Below are 16,564 nucleotides of genomic sequence, written 5' to 3'. Positions count from 1 at the left end.
GCGAGGATGTAGAGCAGGTAGAGCTCTCGCCCATCGCTCATGGGGACGTAGAAATGGCAGTTTCTTGTTACGTATACACTGATCCTGTGACAGAGAAAATGGATTGCTAGGTCTTTATCCAAGAGAAATGAAAACGTGCACCAAAGACTAGTATAGGCATGTTCATAGTAGCTATATTTACAGTAGTCAAAAGTGAAAACATGCTGTTACATTCATACAATGGATTACTATTCAGCAATAAAAAAGAACTAACTAGAGAAGGAAAAACTAAGGTGAAAAAAATCAAAATAGTTACTACTTCTGGTAGGCTAGGCATTGTCTAGAAAGGGATACAAGGGAACTTTGTGGGGAGTTGGAAATGTCCTATACCATACTAGCCATTTGTAAAAAGTATACAGAGGAACACTGTACACTTCAATGTAGGTAAATTTTACTAAAAAGAGCCATATAATAATGATGATAATGGAGTGAGTTGGTAGGGAACAGGCGAGGGTATAAATGATACAAAAATGGCAGAATATTGATAACTGAGCTATCATTTTATTATTGTCTGCATATGTTAAACTACACCTTTTAAATAAATTAAGAAAGAAAAAAGTCTTATATTTACCCAGATGTTTACCAGTTTCGATCATCTTCATTCATTCCTGTAGATCCAAATTACTGTTTTAATTTCCCTTCAGCCTGAAAAATTTGTTAGCATTTCTAAAAGTCCCCTGGCCATGAATTCTCTCATTTCTTTATCTGAAAATTTCTTTATTTTGCTTTCATTTTTAAGGGACAGTTTTGATAGATATAGAATTATGGGTTGGTCATTCTTTTATCTTTTTTTTTTTTCTTTTGGTGAGGAAGATTGGCCCTGAGCTAACATCTGTTGCCAGTCTTCCTCTTTTTGCTTGAGGAAGATTGTTGCTAAGCTAACATCTGTGCCCATCTTCCTCTATTTTGTATGTGGGACACCACCACAGCATGTCTTGATGAGCAGTGTGTAGGTCCGCACCCAGGATCCAAACCTGCGAACCCTGGGCCACCAAAGCAGAGCATGCGAACTTAACAATTATGCCACTGGGCCGGCCCCATTCTTTTTTCTTTTGTTCAACACCTTAAATATATTCTTCCATTGTAATCTGGCTTTTGTTGTTTTGTTGAGAACTTATCTTTCATTTGTATTTTTGTTCCTTAGTATGTAATACGCCATTTTTCTCTGCTTTCAAGATAGATTTTCTCTTTATCTTTGAATTTAAGATATGGCATAAGACATTGTCTGTGGAACACCATAGACAAACTGTGGTTTTCCTTGTATTTATCGATCAATAAGTTAATGCCATTTATAAAATTTGGGACATTTTACTCAAATATTTTTCTGTCCCATTCTGTCTCATCTCTCCTTCTGGGTCTTTTTTTTCCTCTCTCTTCTTCAGATTAGGTGATTTTTGTTGATTCATGTTCAACTTCACTTCTTACGTCTCCTGTCTTCAGTTTGTTCTTAAGCCTATCCAGTCAGTTTTTAATTGCAGTTATTGAACTTTGCAACTGGAGATTTTCACTTGTTTTCTTTTAATATTTTCTGTCTGTTCATTTATTGTGTACATATCCTACTTTAAGTCTTTGTACATGTTCATAACAGCTGCTTTAAAGTACTTGTTTGATAATTGCATTATCTGGGAAATCTTTGGAATCTGTTTTTATTGACTGCTTTTTTTTTGTGAAGTATGGGTCACATTTTCCTATATCTTTGCATGTCTGGGTTTTTTTGATTGGCTACTTGGCATTTTAAATGATGGATTTTAGAGACCCTGGATTCTGTTTTGCTTCTCTGATTCATAATTTTTATTCTAGAAGGCAGTTATCTTGGCTGAACTCAAACTCCAGACTGTCTCCTCTGTAGTGGTAGCAGCTGAAATCTTTACTTAGTTATTCAGTTTCCAGCTGCTGATTTTCTGCCAGGACCCCTGGGGTCCCCTCCCTCACCTTGTGATTAGTTTAGTGATCAGCACAGGTCTTAGGAGGACTTTGTTTACTGATTCTGGAGATCACCGCTTCTTTGGCTCCCTCTCTTACAGGTTATCCTTCCTAAATTTCTGATAGTTCTCAGGCTGAAAGTCTGTCATCTGATATCTCAAGCCAGTAAGACTTGGCTTTCTGCTCAACCCACCCCCAGTGGCAAGCGGATTCAGCAGTGCCCTCAGTCAGAAAACCACAAATGTGCAAATCTCACCTCCTGAGATTTACCCGCCAGCTGCTGTCTTCCCTTGCCAGGGCATGTGTGGTTTCTGCAGGCAGGATGGCTTCCAGAGAGGAAAGGGAGGACCCAGTTTACTGCTCTCACATCCAATCAGATAAGTTGCCCCTTGTTCCCCATGAAGGAGATCGTGAGGGAGTGGAGAGAAGTCAGGAGTATACTGTCTGAGCTACATCAGTGTGGAAGTCGAAGTAGGGAGGAGATGTTCTCCTCTGACACTCCATAGAACCTTGTTCTCTTGAGAGCCTATGCCTACAGTCGACTTAGTAGAAGAGGTCAGCAGTTTGTCGTACAGTTCGAAGACCCTCATGGTGATAACAACCTGAGGGGAAACACTAATTGAAAGCAGTCGAGCAACCGAAAGCAGACAGAAATTAGAGGGGAAAGATAAAGTGCCAGTTTTCCCTCCAGATTCTTTATGTGTCAGTAGTATAATGCTTATAATCCAGTCCCCCTTTGTACCAAGATTAAATTCTCTCTCTATTTTCTATCCCAAATTAAGCCAAGTTATCCAGCATAGCATATGAGAGGTTCTGCAGGTACATGGTGACTGATCTCTGCTGCCCAGGAATCCAGGAGGATGTCTGGAGGAGGATGTCCAGAGGAGGATGTCCAGAGGAGGACGTCTAGAGGAGGACATCCAGAGGGGGATGTCCGGAGGAGGACTTCCAGAGGATGCTATCCGGAGGAGGATGTCTAGAGGAGGACGTCCAGAGGAGGAGGTCCAGAGGGGGACGTCCAGAGGGGGATGTCTAGAGGAGGATATCTGGAAGAGTGGCTGCCTGTGGACATGTTATCTTTGTTCTATTTGATGCTTTTGATTTAAACCCACTTTGTCTGAGATTACTATGGCCACCCCTGCTTTCATTTTGTCTGTTTTCACCTGGTATATCCTAACCCATAATTCTTTCTGTCATTTTGTTTTAGGTGGATCCCAAATAGCATAGAGTTGGGTATGGTTTTTGTTTTTCATGACTTGGAGTGGTTTGTATTTAGGAGGAAGTTTGCGTTTATCACACTCAGCATTGTTCTCACTGTCTCCTTCTTTTGCGCTGTTTGTTATGCTGCCTCCCTCCTGCTCTCCCAGCCGGCTTTGGCTTGGCTAGTGCTTCCTGCTCTTGTTTTTCCCCTAGTAATTTAGAAATTAGACATCCTGTGTTTATTTAATTAGTAATTACTTCAAAATAAAAAGCAAGTGAACCTCTGTTTCTTTACTAACATTAAGAATACGTTAGTATCTATTGATTCCCCTGGAAATATGGAGGAGTCACATGCTTTAGTACCTCCCTTTGTTCCTACCTCCCGCCATTTTTTGGAACAATTTGGCCTTTTAAACTACTATTATTTCTTTTTCTATATCTCCTTAGGGAACAGTTTTCACATTTGCATTTTCTTGTATAGCCGTGTTAACAGGTCACAATTTCCACCTCTATTTCTTTTATAACATATCTCCCCTATACCTAAGATCTTTATTTTGGTTTATTTATTGGATACTAAAGTATTTTTTGAGTGATTTTTAAAGAAGAGTATGTATCTGAGTCTTTGCATATCTGAGAATATTTATTAAATGTACATTCTTCTGACATAGCAGTTATAACTATAGGAAGTTTTCCCAAGGAAATGACAGCAATATGCAAAGATATGTGTACAAGTTCAGTTGCCCAGTATTATTACGAAAGCAAAAATTATAAATGAATAAATGTCTGCAAAGAGAGACTGAGCAAATAAAATAGGATTCTTTCCAGCCATTATTGCAAAATCCTAACAGTTTTATCACCTTTGTCACCTAACTGAAATCAGTATCATGAGTCTTTTTGCCTGTTACTTGTGCAAGTTACAATTATAATATAAATTTAGACCACACAAAGCAAACATTAGCATGTTTAACTGTTAACATTAATATTCTATTTAGTATCTTTTTCGGTTTTTCAATTAGATTAAATATGGACTAAATAGATACTTATTATTGAAAAGATTTTTTTAAGAAATTTAATTTTAGTCCATTCCTTGTAGTTACTCCATGGATTCCTTTGGGCAACCCAGACCAGAAGATAACCAGTCAGTAGTCAGCAGAATGCAAAAGAAATACTGGAAAACGAAACAGGTCTTCATCAAAGCAACAGGGAAAAAGGAGGACAAGCACGTGGTGGCATCTGATGCCGAGCTGGACGCTAAACTTGAGGTAAATTTGAGGAATCTGTGTATTGCGTGTGACTGGTTATTATGTGGGACTGCAAGGGGGACTACCACAAGCTTTCACACTGAAGAACTTTTCAGTATAAATGCAAATTTGATAATAGAATGTTTAATTGTACCTGTCAATCAGATCTTCTGGAGAGGAGGTCACAATTCTGACAAATTGAGAATTGGCAGAACTGGTATTCATAAATTAGATAATCATGAATTAAGTAATTTCTCTGGCACAAGTATTATACTTTTTAAGCTAAATGTTAATGAATTAATTATATCCCTAATTGGGACCATATACTCATTATGTATTATGTCATAATATTTTGTACTATTTTTATGTGAAGTCTCATACTTCACTGAAATAGAGTAATTGAAATCAAATGATGGGGCCCGCCCCGTGGCTTAGCAGTTAAGTGCGTGCGCTCTGCTGCTGGCGGCCCGGGTTCGCATCCCGGGCGCGCACTGACGCACTGCTTCTCCGGCCATGCTGAGGCCGCGTCCCACATACAGCAACTAGAATGATGTGCAGCTATGACGTACAACTATCTACTGGGGCTTTGGGGGGAAAAAATAAAAAATAAAAATAAATAAATAAAAAGTAAAACGATATTTAAAAAAAAAAAGAAATCAAATAATGAGTGAGGATTTTATAAGTTAGAATTTTTGTTTCTATTATTAAGGGATAGAGTTATTGAGGTATTTCATAGTGCATTTTTGGCTCTATTTTTCATTTAAAATAAAAGGAATAATTACCATGAAACAACTTTAAACCGATAAGTATTTTATACTTTTAAGTAATTAAGCTAATTAGAGGAAAAGTCTCATGTATATTAATGAAAAAATCTGGAATTTTAAATGCAGATTTACTATCTCCATGTACATGTACTAATTTAAGATAGCTTTCACAAATATTTCCAAGCAGGGGCTCTGTTATGCTTGGAATATAATCATTTGTTGGGATTCTTAAAAATATAGGTATAATTAAGTAGGTATAATTAAGTATACTTAATCTACTAAGTATTTTTATTCTACAAAAAGTAAATTTATGTCATTATCATAACAAATATGGAAATAGAAAACAAATTAACAAGCTTTTACTATTGTGTTAAAAGTATTCCTCTTAGGATTCAATGACAAATGTGGAAAACATGAAGGGACTTTTATAAGTAATATATGTTTTAACTCTAAGTGAACTCTTCACTGTTTCCACATATATTCCCACAGAAGTATATTTTTTGTATTGTTTTACATCGTTAGGTAATCTCTGGGTGACATAGTTTATATTCAGTGTTATTCTTGTCCATTAGACAAATATTTGGAATCAACGAAGAACTTTCTCCCACGTTTGTACTATTTTTTTTTGGTGAGGAAGACCGGCCCTGAGCTAACATCTGTGCCCCTCTTCCTCTATTCCGTATGTGGGATGCTGCCACAGCATGGCTTGATGAGTGGTGCATCGGTCCACACCTGGGATTCGAACCTGCAAACCCAGGGCCACCTAAGTGGAGTGTGCAAACCCAACCACTATGCCACCGGGCCAGCCTGCATTTGTACTATTTTTTTAAGAATGAGAAATATTTTCATTATGAGTATACTTATATCAAATCATCATGTTTTATACTTTAAATATATTACAATTTTATTTGTCAAATTATACCTCACTAAAACTGAAAAAAATATTTTAATTGAAAAAATAAAAAGCAATAGTATATAAATCTTTCAAGGAACCATGGGGAAAAAGTCAACCATAATTACTTCATCATAGTAGAACTATAGTTTTTGTATTCTTTTCTAGTCTTCTTCCATATGAATTTTAAACAGCTTTTTAAATTGCCAAATCCGTATACCAAATCCAATTCAAATATACCTAAAATATACGGAAAATTGATGGTTGCTCCTCCATTTAGACTTTAGCGTCTGTTATCAGTCTTCGTTAGGTCTCATCAAACATGAAAACAATAGCAAAACTGATTCAGGTAGAGTATTCAGGCTTAATGGTGATATTGGAAATTTATTTGATAATCAAAGGATAGGGCCTAAGATTATACCACAGTGCCAAGGTCTTTTTGAACTAAAGTCTCATAACAGTTTTTCAGCATAGACTTTGAGAAAAAGGCTTCACCCCAAAACCTATGCCAGCTCATTTCTCTGGGAAAACCTAAATTATAGATATGTGTGAAGAGTTACCTCATGTGTATAATGTGTCCTAATCTCAAATTTTTGTGTGCTTACTTTGAAATGGAGTCTACTGGATAGTATATTTTTCTGTTAGCTATTAGCAACAGTAGTCATGAGGAGATTAATATTCATGGAAAATTCTAAACGAAAATAATCCCAAAGTAATTTATTTTTGATGTTGTAACACATTATTTAATTTTTATGGTAAATTCACTGGCCTTTTTTGCTTAGACCAATATTGCAGAAAAGCCAGACTCCGAGTTAACGTTTTCTAGGGTTATCTATACGCCTGTCCTCTGTGGTTGGCAGTGTTTGATGCAGTTTATATTGGATTTGTCTTTTTGCTATTTAGATAGTTTGGAGCCGAGGGGAGGACAAACTCCACAGTTATAAATTTTTATTAGCTCCCATGTATTTACCACAATTTTTTCTAGCCCTCATAGGGGAAATCAAAATGTGCTTTCTACATCAGAAATAAAACCAAAGCTGAGGTACATCACAGTCAAGGAAAAGAGACATAATACTTATAAGAAAATGTCCTGCTTTTGAAGTGCTTATAACAGATATTTTATATTTGTTTATGATTCTTTAAATTGTCCTAATAAAATTTATATTTCAAAGGTTTTTCACTCCATTCAAGAGACGTGCACTGAACTTCTGAGGATAGTTGAGAAATATCAGCTAAGACTCAATGGTATGAAATCATAGATACCTATCTGATAATTTCCAATTAAAATAAATATTCATTTGCATTTTTGAAAATGAAAGATTTAATGTAAAAATAGTAGTTTTTGAACTATTTTGTAAATAATTTCTTATGACAAAATATGAATATTTACAGGGACCTATTCTCAAAGCCCCCAGGGTTCTAAATTAATCAAATCCTGACACACATTCATTTTGCTGAGTTCACTTTTCCTGCCCAGTGTGTTAAGTGGATTTGTTTCCATCACTTAAAAACTCTCTCTCGACCCCCACTTGCCCTTGTAGTTATCATCCAATTCACTGCTCCTTTCACAGAAAATTTTGACATGCAGTCGTCCCTGGGTATCCGTGGGGATTTGTTCCAGGACCTCCCGCAGATATCAAAATCTGCAGATACTCAAATTCCTACAGTCCGCCTTCTGTATCCGCAGGTTCCGGATCCCTGGATTCAACCAACTGTGGATTAAAGTTGAATCCGCGGATATGGAGGGCCAACTGTAATTGTCTGCATGCACAGTCTCATTCCTTTCCTTCCGCTTTCTCTTGTACTCCAGTCAGGTTTTCTTCCCCACCACTCCACCACATTTGTTCTTGTCGTAGTCACAAAGAGCTAAATCCAATGATCAATTCTCAGTCCTTGTCTTAATTTGACTTATCACATTATTTAGCATAGTTGATTGTTCTCTCATCCTTGAGACACTCTTTACTTGGCTTCCAGGCACCACACTTCCCTGGATTTCCTCCTACTGGTCATTCCTTCTCAGTGTCCTGCCTTTGCGGGATTCTCCTCTCTTCTTGACCTCTTCAGGTTGGAACTCAATCTTTGGATCTCTCCTCCTCCTTTAATTACAGTGGTCTCTTGGACATGGCCACCTCTCTGATCCTGGTTACCTCTCTGATCTCATCTCCTAAAACTCTCTCCTCTTCAGCCATATTGATCTCCATCCCAGTAGGCGTATCCACATAGTATGCTCCCTAACTGCCTTTAGGTCTTTGGTCAAATGTCATCTTTTTAGTGAGGCCTTCCCTGACCCCCTATCTAAAATGAAATATCCCTCTTTCTCATAATTCTCTGTCTACTTAACAATAGCACCTAACAATATTCAACATTCTATATATTTTATCTCTTATTTTTCTTACCACCACTAGAATATGCTCTCCTTGAGGACAGGAATTTTTGTTTTGTTTATTTCTGCATCCTTGAAGCCTGGAAACAGTGTCTAGCATGTAGTCTGTACTCAATAAATATTTGTTCAATGAATGATTTTCTGGTGTAGCTATGTAAATTAATCTCAAAACTTTATAATCAAAGCTCATAGATTGTCACAATAAAGCAAGAAATCCAGAATAGCATGATAATTTTTTGAGTGCCTGCCATGTGTAAGACTACCTGCTTTTCCCAAGGAAATAGCTGGAGAAACGACTTTGTAACAAAATAAGAAACACAGAGTAATATGTAATTGAGTTCAGAATAGTAATACAGATATAACTCTGAATTCTCTCGGAGTGAAAAATAACTATGGGTTAGGGTCGTTGGTAAAGACAACTCCATAGGTGGGAGTTGAGGTAAAACTTAAAGGGTTTATAGAAGTTGAATATGTACAGTCAGAGAACAAAGGAAGATTGAGGTCAGATTGCTAAGGACCTTAAATATTTTACCAGGCAGTAGAAAGCCGTCACAGGCATTGGACCAAGGGAGTCCTGTGCTGGAAATGGAAATGTGTGTCTTGCATTTGTCCTGAAATCACTAGATCTTTTAGCACACTAGTGGAGCATTTCAGGATAAGGAAGAGAGATACATATATAGATTTCATTGTGTACTTTCTCCTCAGGATTGTGTATAAATATGTGATTGGTTGAAGACTATTCTTGTAATACATCTTCTGTTGATACTAACATCAGACAGCTACAGTAGACTAGTCCAGCACTATCAACCCATACGGGAATCGCTTGACTGGGGGAAGAACACAGAGGAGCGGGGGGTCTCTGAGTTTTTGGCAGCAGGTCCCAGCACAGACTCAGCACAGGTTTAGCTTCATCTCCTACCCTTTCTGCGCTGATAAGGGTGAGGCTCACTGATGGTTCCTGTTCAGCTGACACTTGACAATGAAGTCATCCAAGTTCTCAGGGAGCTGTCTGAATCATCATATACAAATTAATATTTTTCTAGTAGTTTTCATTGAGGTATATTATATGAAGTTCTGATTCAAAGGAAATGTGTAATCTGTACATCTCTCAAGTAATCAGAACATTAAATTAACAAGACTCCCCAAATCCAGTCCTCTCTGGATCAGGTTAATTGTTCATAAAACAGCACATGGTTTTATTGAAGATGATACTACAGGATTTGCAGATGCCCTCTCCCGAGACACCGTCCTGATCTCCTGGGTCACCCTTGCAGGCTCGGCGAGGAGGAGCGGTGGAGTGGGGAGACAGCAAGTGAGAGGCCTGAGTTCTCTTGCTGCCTCAGCAGGACCGAGGGACTTCCCTTTCAGTTTGTAACTTCAGTTTTTCCGTCAGTAAACTAGGGTGAAATTAGGCATGGCATTTGTCGTTTTTTTCACTTTAAGCTTAGAGTTTGAACACTTTACGGGCTCCCTCCCATTAGTCTTGTGTGATTAGGGTCATCTTACACTAGATCCGTGCTTCTAAAACTGTGGTGAAGGACCACTTTTTTTGTTTCGTGTTTTATTTCCAATCTGTTGTAAACTGACACTTTTGTAAAATACAATAAAAATGAATTTTTAGAAAAATGAAATTAGAGAAGACTGCAAAATACTCAGTCAAACTGCTAAAAGTGCCTGAACAGGTTTTTTTTGTGTGTGTGAGGAAGATTAGCCCTGAGCTAACATCTGTTGCCAATCCTCCTCTTTTTGCTGAGGAAGATTGGCCCTGGGCTAACATCCGTGCCCATCTTCCTCCACTTTATGTGGGACGCCGCCACAGCATGGCTCGACAAGCTGTAAGTTGGTGCGCGTCCGGGATCTGAACCCGCGGACCCCGGGCCACTGAAGTGGAGTGTGCACATTTAACTGCTACGCCACCAGGCTGGCCCCACCTGAACAGTTTCTTAGTTTTGGTACTTGTCACAGGCTGGTAACAGATGGTTCTGGACTGGCACTGGTCCGTGGACCACACTTTGAGTAGTAATGTGTTACATGACAACTTTTAGGGTTTCAGCAGCAAAATTGTAGACATCTATGAGTCTGGGATACTGCGCATAGGAAACTGAAGCCAGGATGGGAGTCAAGAATAAGTTAAGTTTAAATAGGAAACAAGTACTTTGCAAGAGGCAATGATCCTAAAATGCATTTCTGCACATTTGAAAATGCATCATTTGTGGTTTTGTTTTATTTTGTTGTTTTGGATTTTTTTTTTTTTTCACTAAAGATCAGTCTTTCCCAAAGCAAGGTCCTTGGATTCACTGCATCAAAGCCATCTGGAGTGCTTTTAAAAAAAGAAAGCAGATCCTCAGACCTATAAAATCAGAATCTCTGGAAATGGAGCCCAAGAATTTACATTTGTAAAATAAGTCTCTCTTCTTCTTCCCCCAAGTAATTTTACGTATAGAGAATTGTTGCCTTGAGAACTTTAGTTGTATGTGTGTGTTTTAAACAAATAATGAAATGAAATAGTTAACTATACTGTAATTTTTTTTCCTAGTTATATCAGAGGAAGAAAACGAACTAGGGCTCTTTTTAAAGTTTCAAGCAGAACGGGATACAACACAAGCTGGCAAAATGATGGATGCCACTGGCAAGGCACTCTGTTCTTCAGCCCAGCAAAGGTTTACCATGGTTTTGCATCATCCTTAAATCTGTAGTCAGTATGACAGTTTTGACGTATGTACCTATTTGTAAAGGTTACTGATCATTCCAGTGGAGGGTTAAAAGAGAAATATATTGCAGAATATAATTGGTTTGGTGCCTAATTCTTATTTATTTTGTATTTAAAATAATTACTTAAAAATTGACATTCTCAATTGCTTAATTCCTAGAAATAGCCTTTAGGCCTGTATTTAAAATGCTTAAGTGGTTTAATGCAACAGAAGCACAGAATGGCTAAAATTTAAATATGTATATTTTTATTTTTTTCTTTGACTTTTTTGGATACTATACTTCTATGAGTACATTGGAACCTTTCTTTTTAAGTAGAGGAAATTTTTTCTTCTTAATTATATACTTTGTATTTATCATTTTACAATTTTTTTAGCATAAAGATACCTGCTGCAAAGAATCTCCTACAATTACTAAATACAGCCAAAATCTTTGCATTTTCAGAAAAAAATAAAACAAACAGGACTTATCAGCCCTGTAAGGATGATGTGTAACCGAAGTGGCTTTATGCTGATACACCATATCAGTGCAGAAGTCCATCTTCAAGGAAGTGACAGACACTCAGTGCAAGGCCCTCCAATGCCACTAAGTCAAAAGCAGACCAGAGGAGCAGGGTTTGACTTGTGTTTCTTAAGTCCTTGTTTTTTTGTCCTCACTCTCAGCTGCTAAGAACTTGATCCTCATTAGCTTTTCTAGCATTTATCTGCTTTTCTATACCCAGGTTTTTCCTAAATTTGTCAAAAGAAAGGATTTCTATTTATAGGATTATTGTTTATGAATACAGAATCTCTTTTACCCATGGAACTCGTTTCCAAATGGCAGATTTAATTGGCAAGTTATTTATCCATGGATTAACTCCAAAATCTTGGAAAAATGATATATTTCCCAAAATAAGAAAGGGAGAGATATAGACATATCTTTATTAACAATTCAAAGTTGGCTGTATGATTCTTACTTGCTTTCTAAAGCTCCTCAGACATCTTAATAATTTCCTATTTATCGACTCGTCTTGATAGAAAATATGCTTTATCATTGTTTTAAAGCTTTGTTTTTGTTTTGGGATGTACATCCCTCTGATTTTTACCTCTCTGCTGTTAGATTAGCCCTGTACGCTCCCCTGTCTCGTCTTAAGCAAGAAGTAGCCACGTTCAGTCAAAGGGCGGTATCTGACACCTTGATGACGATCAATCGGATGGAGCAGGCGCGCACAGAATACAGAGGGGCGCTGCTGTGGATGAAAGATGTGTCCCAAGAACTAGACCCAGACACCTTAAAACAGATGGAAAAGTTCAGAAAAGTATGAAAATATATTCTTTTCCTTTTCTTGATACTTAAGCCTGTTGAACTTCTACAGAATAGTTTAATCAAGATCATAAAATGTCAGCCTATTTTTGAAAAGCATGTTCTATTATAAATTTGTGGTTGCTTGGAGATCTTTGGTTGAAGTACAAAAGGTTGTCACACTTTTTTTACTCTTTGAGTGGCATCCTTTTACCCTGTCAACCTTTTCTATTGATTTTTTTATCCCCCTCATAATAGATCTAACTAGTCTTTAAATGTTGCTTCCCTGGACTTTTGGGATTTGTTTGCAGGAGAGAAATAGATTATTAGTGAGAAAAAATATATAATTTAAGTAAAAATTCATGTAAAATGGTTATTAATTATAAGAAAAAATGAAAGTTACCAAATTTTTCATTCTGGCACAATACATAGTTTGACCACAAACTTTAAAGCAACTATCTATGTATGTACATACGTTTTTGCTAAATAAACTCCTTATTATAAATTATATCTCCCAAATTTCCATATATGAATAATAAAATTCATTCACTCCTTCATTTCATAAATATCTAGAGTACCTATCATAAAAATCGTATTTAATATTGATGGAGCCTTTACTCTGTACCAGCTGTTATAAGTGGCTTGCCTCAGTGATTATTCCCAGCAGCCCTGGGAAGTAGATGGACACATGGCCTCAGGGCACAACCACCTGCTCTATGCCTTTATAATCCTTGACAATTAGAATACAATCCAAGGGGGTGGTCGCACAACATTATGAATGCACTAGTGTGACTGAATTGTACGTTTTAAAATGGTTTAGTATATGTGCATTTTACCTCAATTTTTAAAAAAAAGAATGCAATCAAAACCTCTTATCTGACCCAAATAGCCCTGCACAGTCTGAGCCCGGGTCCCTCTGCAGCCATACCTTGACTTACTTTCTACGCTCCGGGGAGGAACACGCTCTACCCTAGTCCTTCCTGTTCTGCAAACACAATAAGCTCTCCTTGCATCTCCCATGCCCAGGACTTTTGTCCTTGCTTTTCCCTGGGCCTGGACTGCTCCCTTCAGGGTCTTAACATGGCCCACTCATCATCTTTCTGTCCTAGTTCAGACATCATGCATGAGCTCACCAAGGGCGTCCCTAACCATCTTGTAAAAGCAGTCATTCATTTCTGTTCACTTATTATGTTATCTTTGCAACTTGAGATTATCTTATGTGTTTATTTACTTCTTTTTTCCCTGTGCCTCCCCACTCAGGGATGATGGGGAAGACCATCATTTTGTTCACCACAGTATCCCAGTGCCTAGAACAGTGCCTGGCACATAATAGATACGTTATAAATACTTGTTGAGTGAATGAATTAGTATATTTAAAAGTTGAGTATTCACACTACTTGTTGACGTATAACTCACCTTATGTATAAGAAATGTAAGAGTCCTATATTTATATTCATAAATATATCTGCATGATTCAGAACTATTCTTCATGCTTCTCAACACTTTAACTATGTCCCCTTGTTATTTATTCTTCTACTCTTAGCTAAATATTATCCATCAGTAGTTTTATAATTTTTATTTATTTATTTATTTTTCCCCAAAGCCCCAGCAGATAGTTGCATGTCATGGTTGCACATCCTTCCAGTTGCTGTATGTGGGACACGGCCCCAGCACGGCCGGAGAAGCGGCGCGTCAGTGCACGCCTGGGATCCGAACCCGGGCCGCCAGCAGCGGAGTGCATGCACTTAACCGCCAAGCCACGGGGCCAGCCCTATCCATCAGTAGTTTTAGATTTTTTTTATTATTTGGAATCTGTGTTTTTTTCTTCTTAACTATATACTTTCCATCTATCATCACATACTTTCTCAGCATAAAGATATCTACTAGAAAGCATCTCCTACAATTACTGAAAATAGCCAAAATCTTTACCATTAATCATGAAATAATAATACAGGGAAAGGGAGTTAGTCTACTTTATTATAATTTCATGTGTCTGAAAATATGTATCATGAACCTGTATGGTGTATTTATATCTGTGTTATCAGTAATAATCATTAACATTTTTATGGTTGCAGGTACAGATCCAAGTGAGAAATAGCAAAACTTCTTTTGACAAGTTAAAGATGGATGTTTGTCAGAAAGTGGATTTGCTTGGAGCTAGTCGCTGCAATATGTTATCTCATTCGCTCATTGCCTACCAGGTACCCATTTCCCTGGTCAGCATGTCCTTGCAGTGAGGATGAGTGGTGAGATTCCTTTCTAAAGTTGTGTGAAGGTGTAAGAAATTGTGTGATTGTTCAGATTCCTTTGACTTTGCTAAATTGACTTATTGAGGTTAAGAAAGTCAGAGAATCGTAGAATTCTAGACTGAAAAAGACCCTAGGGATTGCCTGCTCCTGTAGCTCACGTTACTCCCCTTGGTGTCCTAGGGGAGAGAGAGAGAAAGAGAGAGAGAGACTTATGGAGCGTCTAGGTGAAGAGGGGGCTGTGGGGTTGAGGGGGCAGGATTCAAGGCCCCTTGGGCCTGCCTCACCCAGAGCTACCCCACTTTAAACTTCTACATAAATTTCATTTGAAGCAAAGATGCTGTAGCCCAGAAAGTTTAAAACTTTTCTGTCATTTTATGGATGAGGAAAGTGAAGCCTATGAGAATTAAAGTAAATGGCAATGCTGGGCTTAAAAACCTGTTTTCTAGTTCTAGGTCATGTGTTCTTTTCATTCTGCCACGTTGCCATCCTACACCAACTTAACCTCAGAAGTCTCACTTGTGCTTACATGACCCCAAATCTCACATAATAGCATACAACGAATAAGTTAGATACGAATAACTGGTAGTTACTGATTTAACAAGTATTTGTGTTTGGCAAAATAGGAGAATAAACTGTATTTAATAAGGAGACAGTAATAAACTACAGGAAGTAGACATTCACTGCTGTTTTTAGGGAATCCACCTACTTCAGTTCAGTTCTGGGGAATTCGGGAATCAGGAAAGCATGCAGTTGAGAATAGCAGTATGTGACCATCTGTGTAGCATCCTGCCCGAAGCACAGGGGCTGTTGGTTCAGTTCTCCTTATTCTCTGCACTCGTCCTCCTCACTGTGAACAGGAACCTTGCAGCAGCAACAAAATGTCCCATCACTCGAGTTAGCTTGAGAACACATTTTTTTGGCCAGTCTTTCTTGAACCCTAAATGAAAGACCAAATTTAGTGGTACATATTATTTTTCTCCAATTAATAAGGGTTTATATATGCTTACCAATGTAAAGATTTTACACAAACCCCTAATACAAATATGGTATTTTTGTGCTTTTAACATTTGTCTTTTGGATTCCTCAGAAGGTGTTCTGATCCACCAGGTTCATTCCCTTGGCTGCAGTTACCCTCTAGCTGGCTCCAGTGTACATTCCAGTGCTGTATACAGCAGGCACACATCCATGCAGACGCAGATGCCAATTCTTTTGAGAATTACTATTTACAGTGCTTTCTGGTTCCCCAAACTTGGAAATTGATTTTAGTTCCTGCTGCTGCTTATTCAGCAACCTTTTATGTACTACACTAGGAAGGAAAAACAGCACTGAAAAAAATCAGGGAGAGGAAGCAGAACGGTAGTGTCACCTTTTCTTTTTCTGCAGAGAACACTGCTTGGATTCTGGGAGAAAACAGCTCGAATGATGTCCCGAATCCACGGGGCTGGCACTGGCTTTCATCCGTATGATTTTGTAGCTCTCAAGGTACATTTGTTTCCGTGTTCTTTTGTTAGATTATTATACTTTATTTGGATAATAACATTGAAACTATTTTTGCTAAGCCTAATTTAAAATTTACAAAACATTGGGAAACATTTTTCTACATTCCTTCAGCCAGCCATTTTTCTGCACTTTCCCAATTCCGAATGCTGCCAGCAACACTCAACAAATACAGGGAACCTACTGGCAGGTTCACGGTACTAGTGGGGTGGGGGTGGGGGAGATAAAAGAGAGAGAGAGTGAAAAGAAAAGTAAAATGCAAAAGAGATAAGACAATGTTATAGAGAGGAAAACTTAAGAGGAACAAGTGATGGAAAATGGTCATTTGTTTTCAAAAATGACCAGATTACCTACCTGACAATTTTAGAAGTTAAAGAAAAATTTCC

At 37.8% G+C, this 16,564-nt stretch overlaps 1 protein-coding gene across 8 annotated transcripts in view; it reads left to right on the top strand.

Moving 5' to 3' along the window:
• The window catches only part of ICA1L (islet cell autoantigen 1 like), a 69,485-nt gene that overhangs the window by 26,521 nt on the left and 26,400 nt on the right, over positions 1-16,564 (top strand). For 7 of the 8 annotated variants that reach the window (XM_058549635.1, XM_058549633.1, XM_058549630.1 and 4 more), the window contains 6 exons: positions 4,256-4,424; positions 7,232-7,304; positions 10,979-11,102; positions 12,250-12,448; positions 14,508-14,633; positions 16,065-16,163. In XM_058549635.1, the coding sequence (XP_058405618.1) occupies positions 4,263-4,424; positions 7,232-7,304; positions 10,979-11,102; positions 12,250-12,448; positions 14,508-14,633; positions 16,065-16,163 (783 nt within the window). In that variant the 5' untranslated portion in view covers positions 4,256-4,262. Of the gene's footprint in view, positions 1-1,727; positions 3,227-4,255; positions 4,425-7,231; positions 7,305-10,978; positions 11,103-12,249; positions 12,449-14,507; positions 14,634-16,064; positions 16,164-16,564 lie in introns of those variants that run through there. The other variant, XM_058549629.1, reaches the window with a different exon arrangement.

The sequence above is a fragment of the Diceros bicornis genome, chromosome 10 (assembly GCF_020826845.1).
Source record: "Diceros bicornis minor isolate mBicDic1 chromosome 10, mDicBic1.mat.cur, whole genome shotgun sequence".
Taxonomy (NCBI): Eukaryota; Metazoa; Chordata; class Mammalia; order Perissodactyla; family Rhinocerotidae; genus Diceros; species Diceros bicornis.
This window is presented reverse-complemented; position numbering and strand designations above follow the sequence as displayed.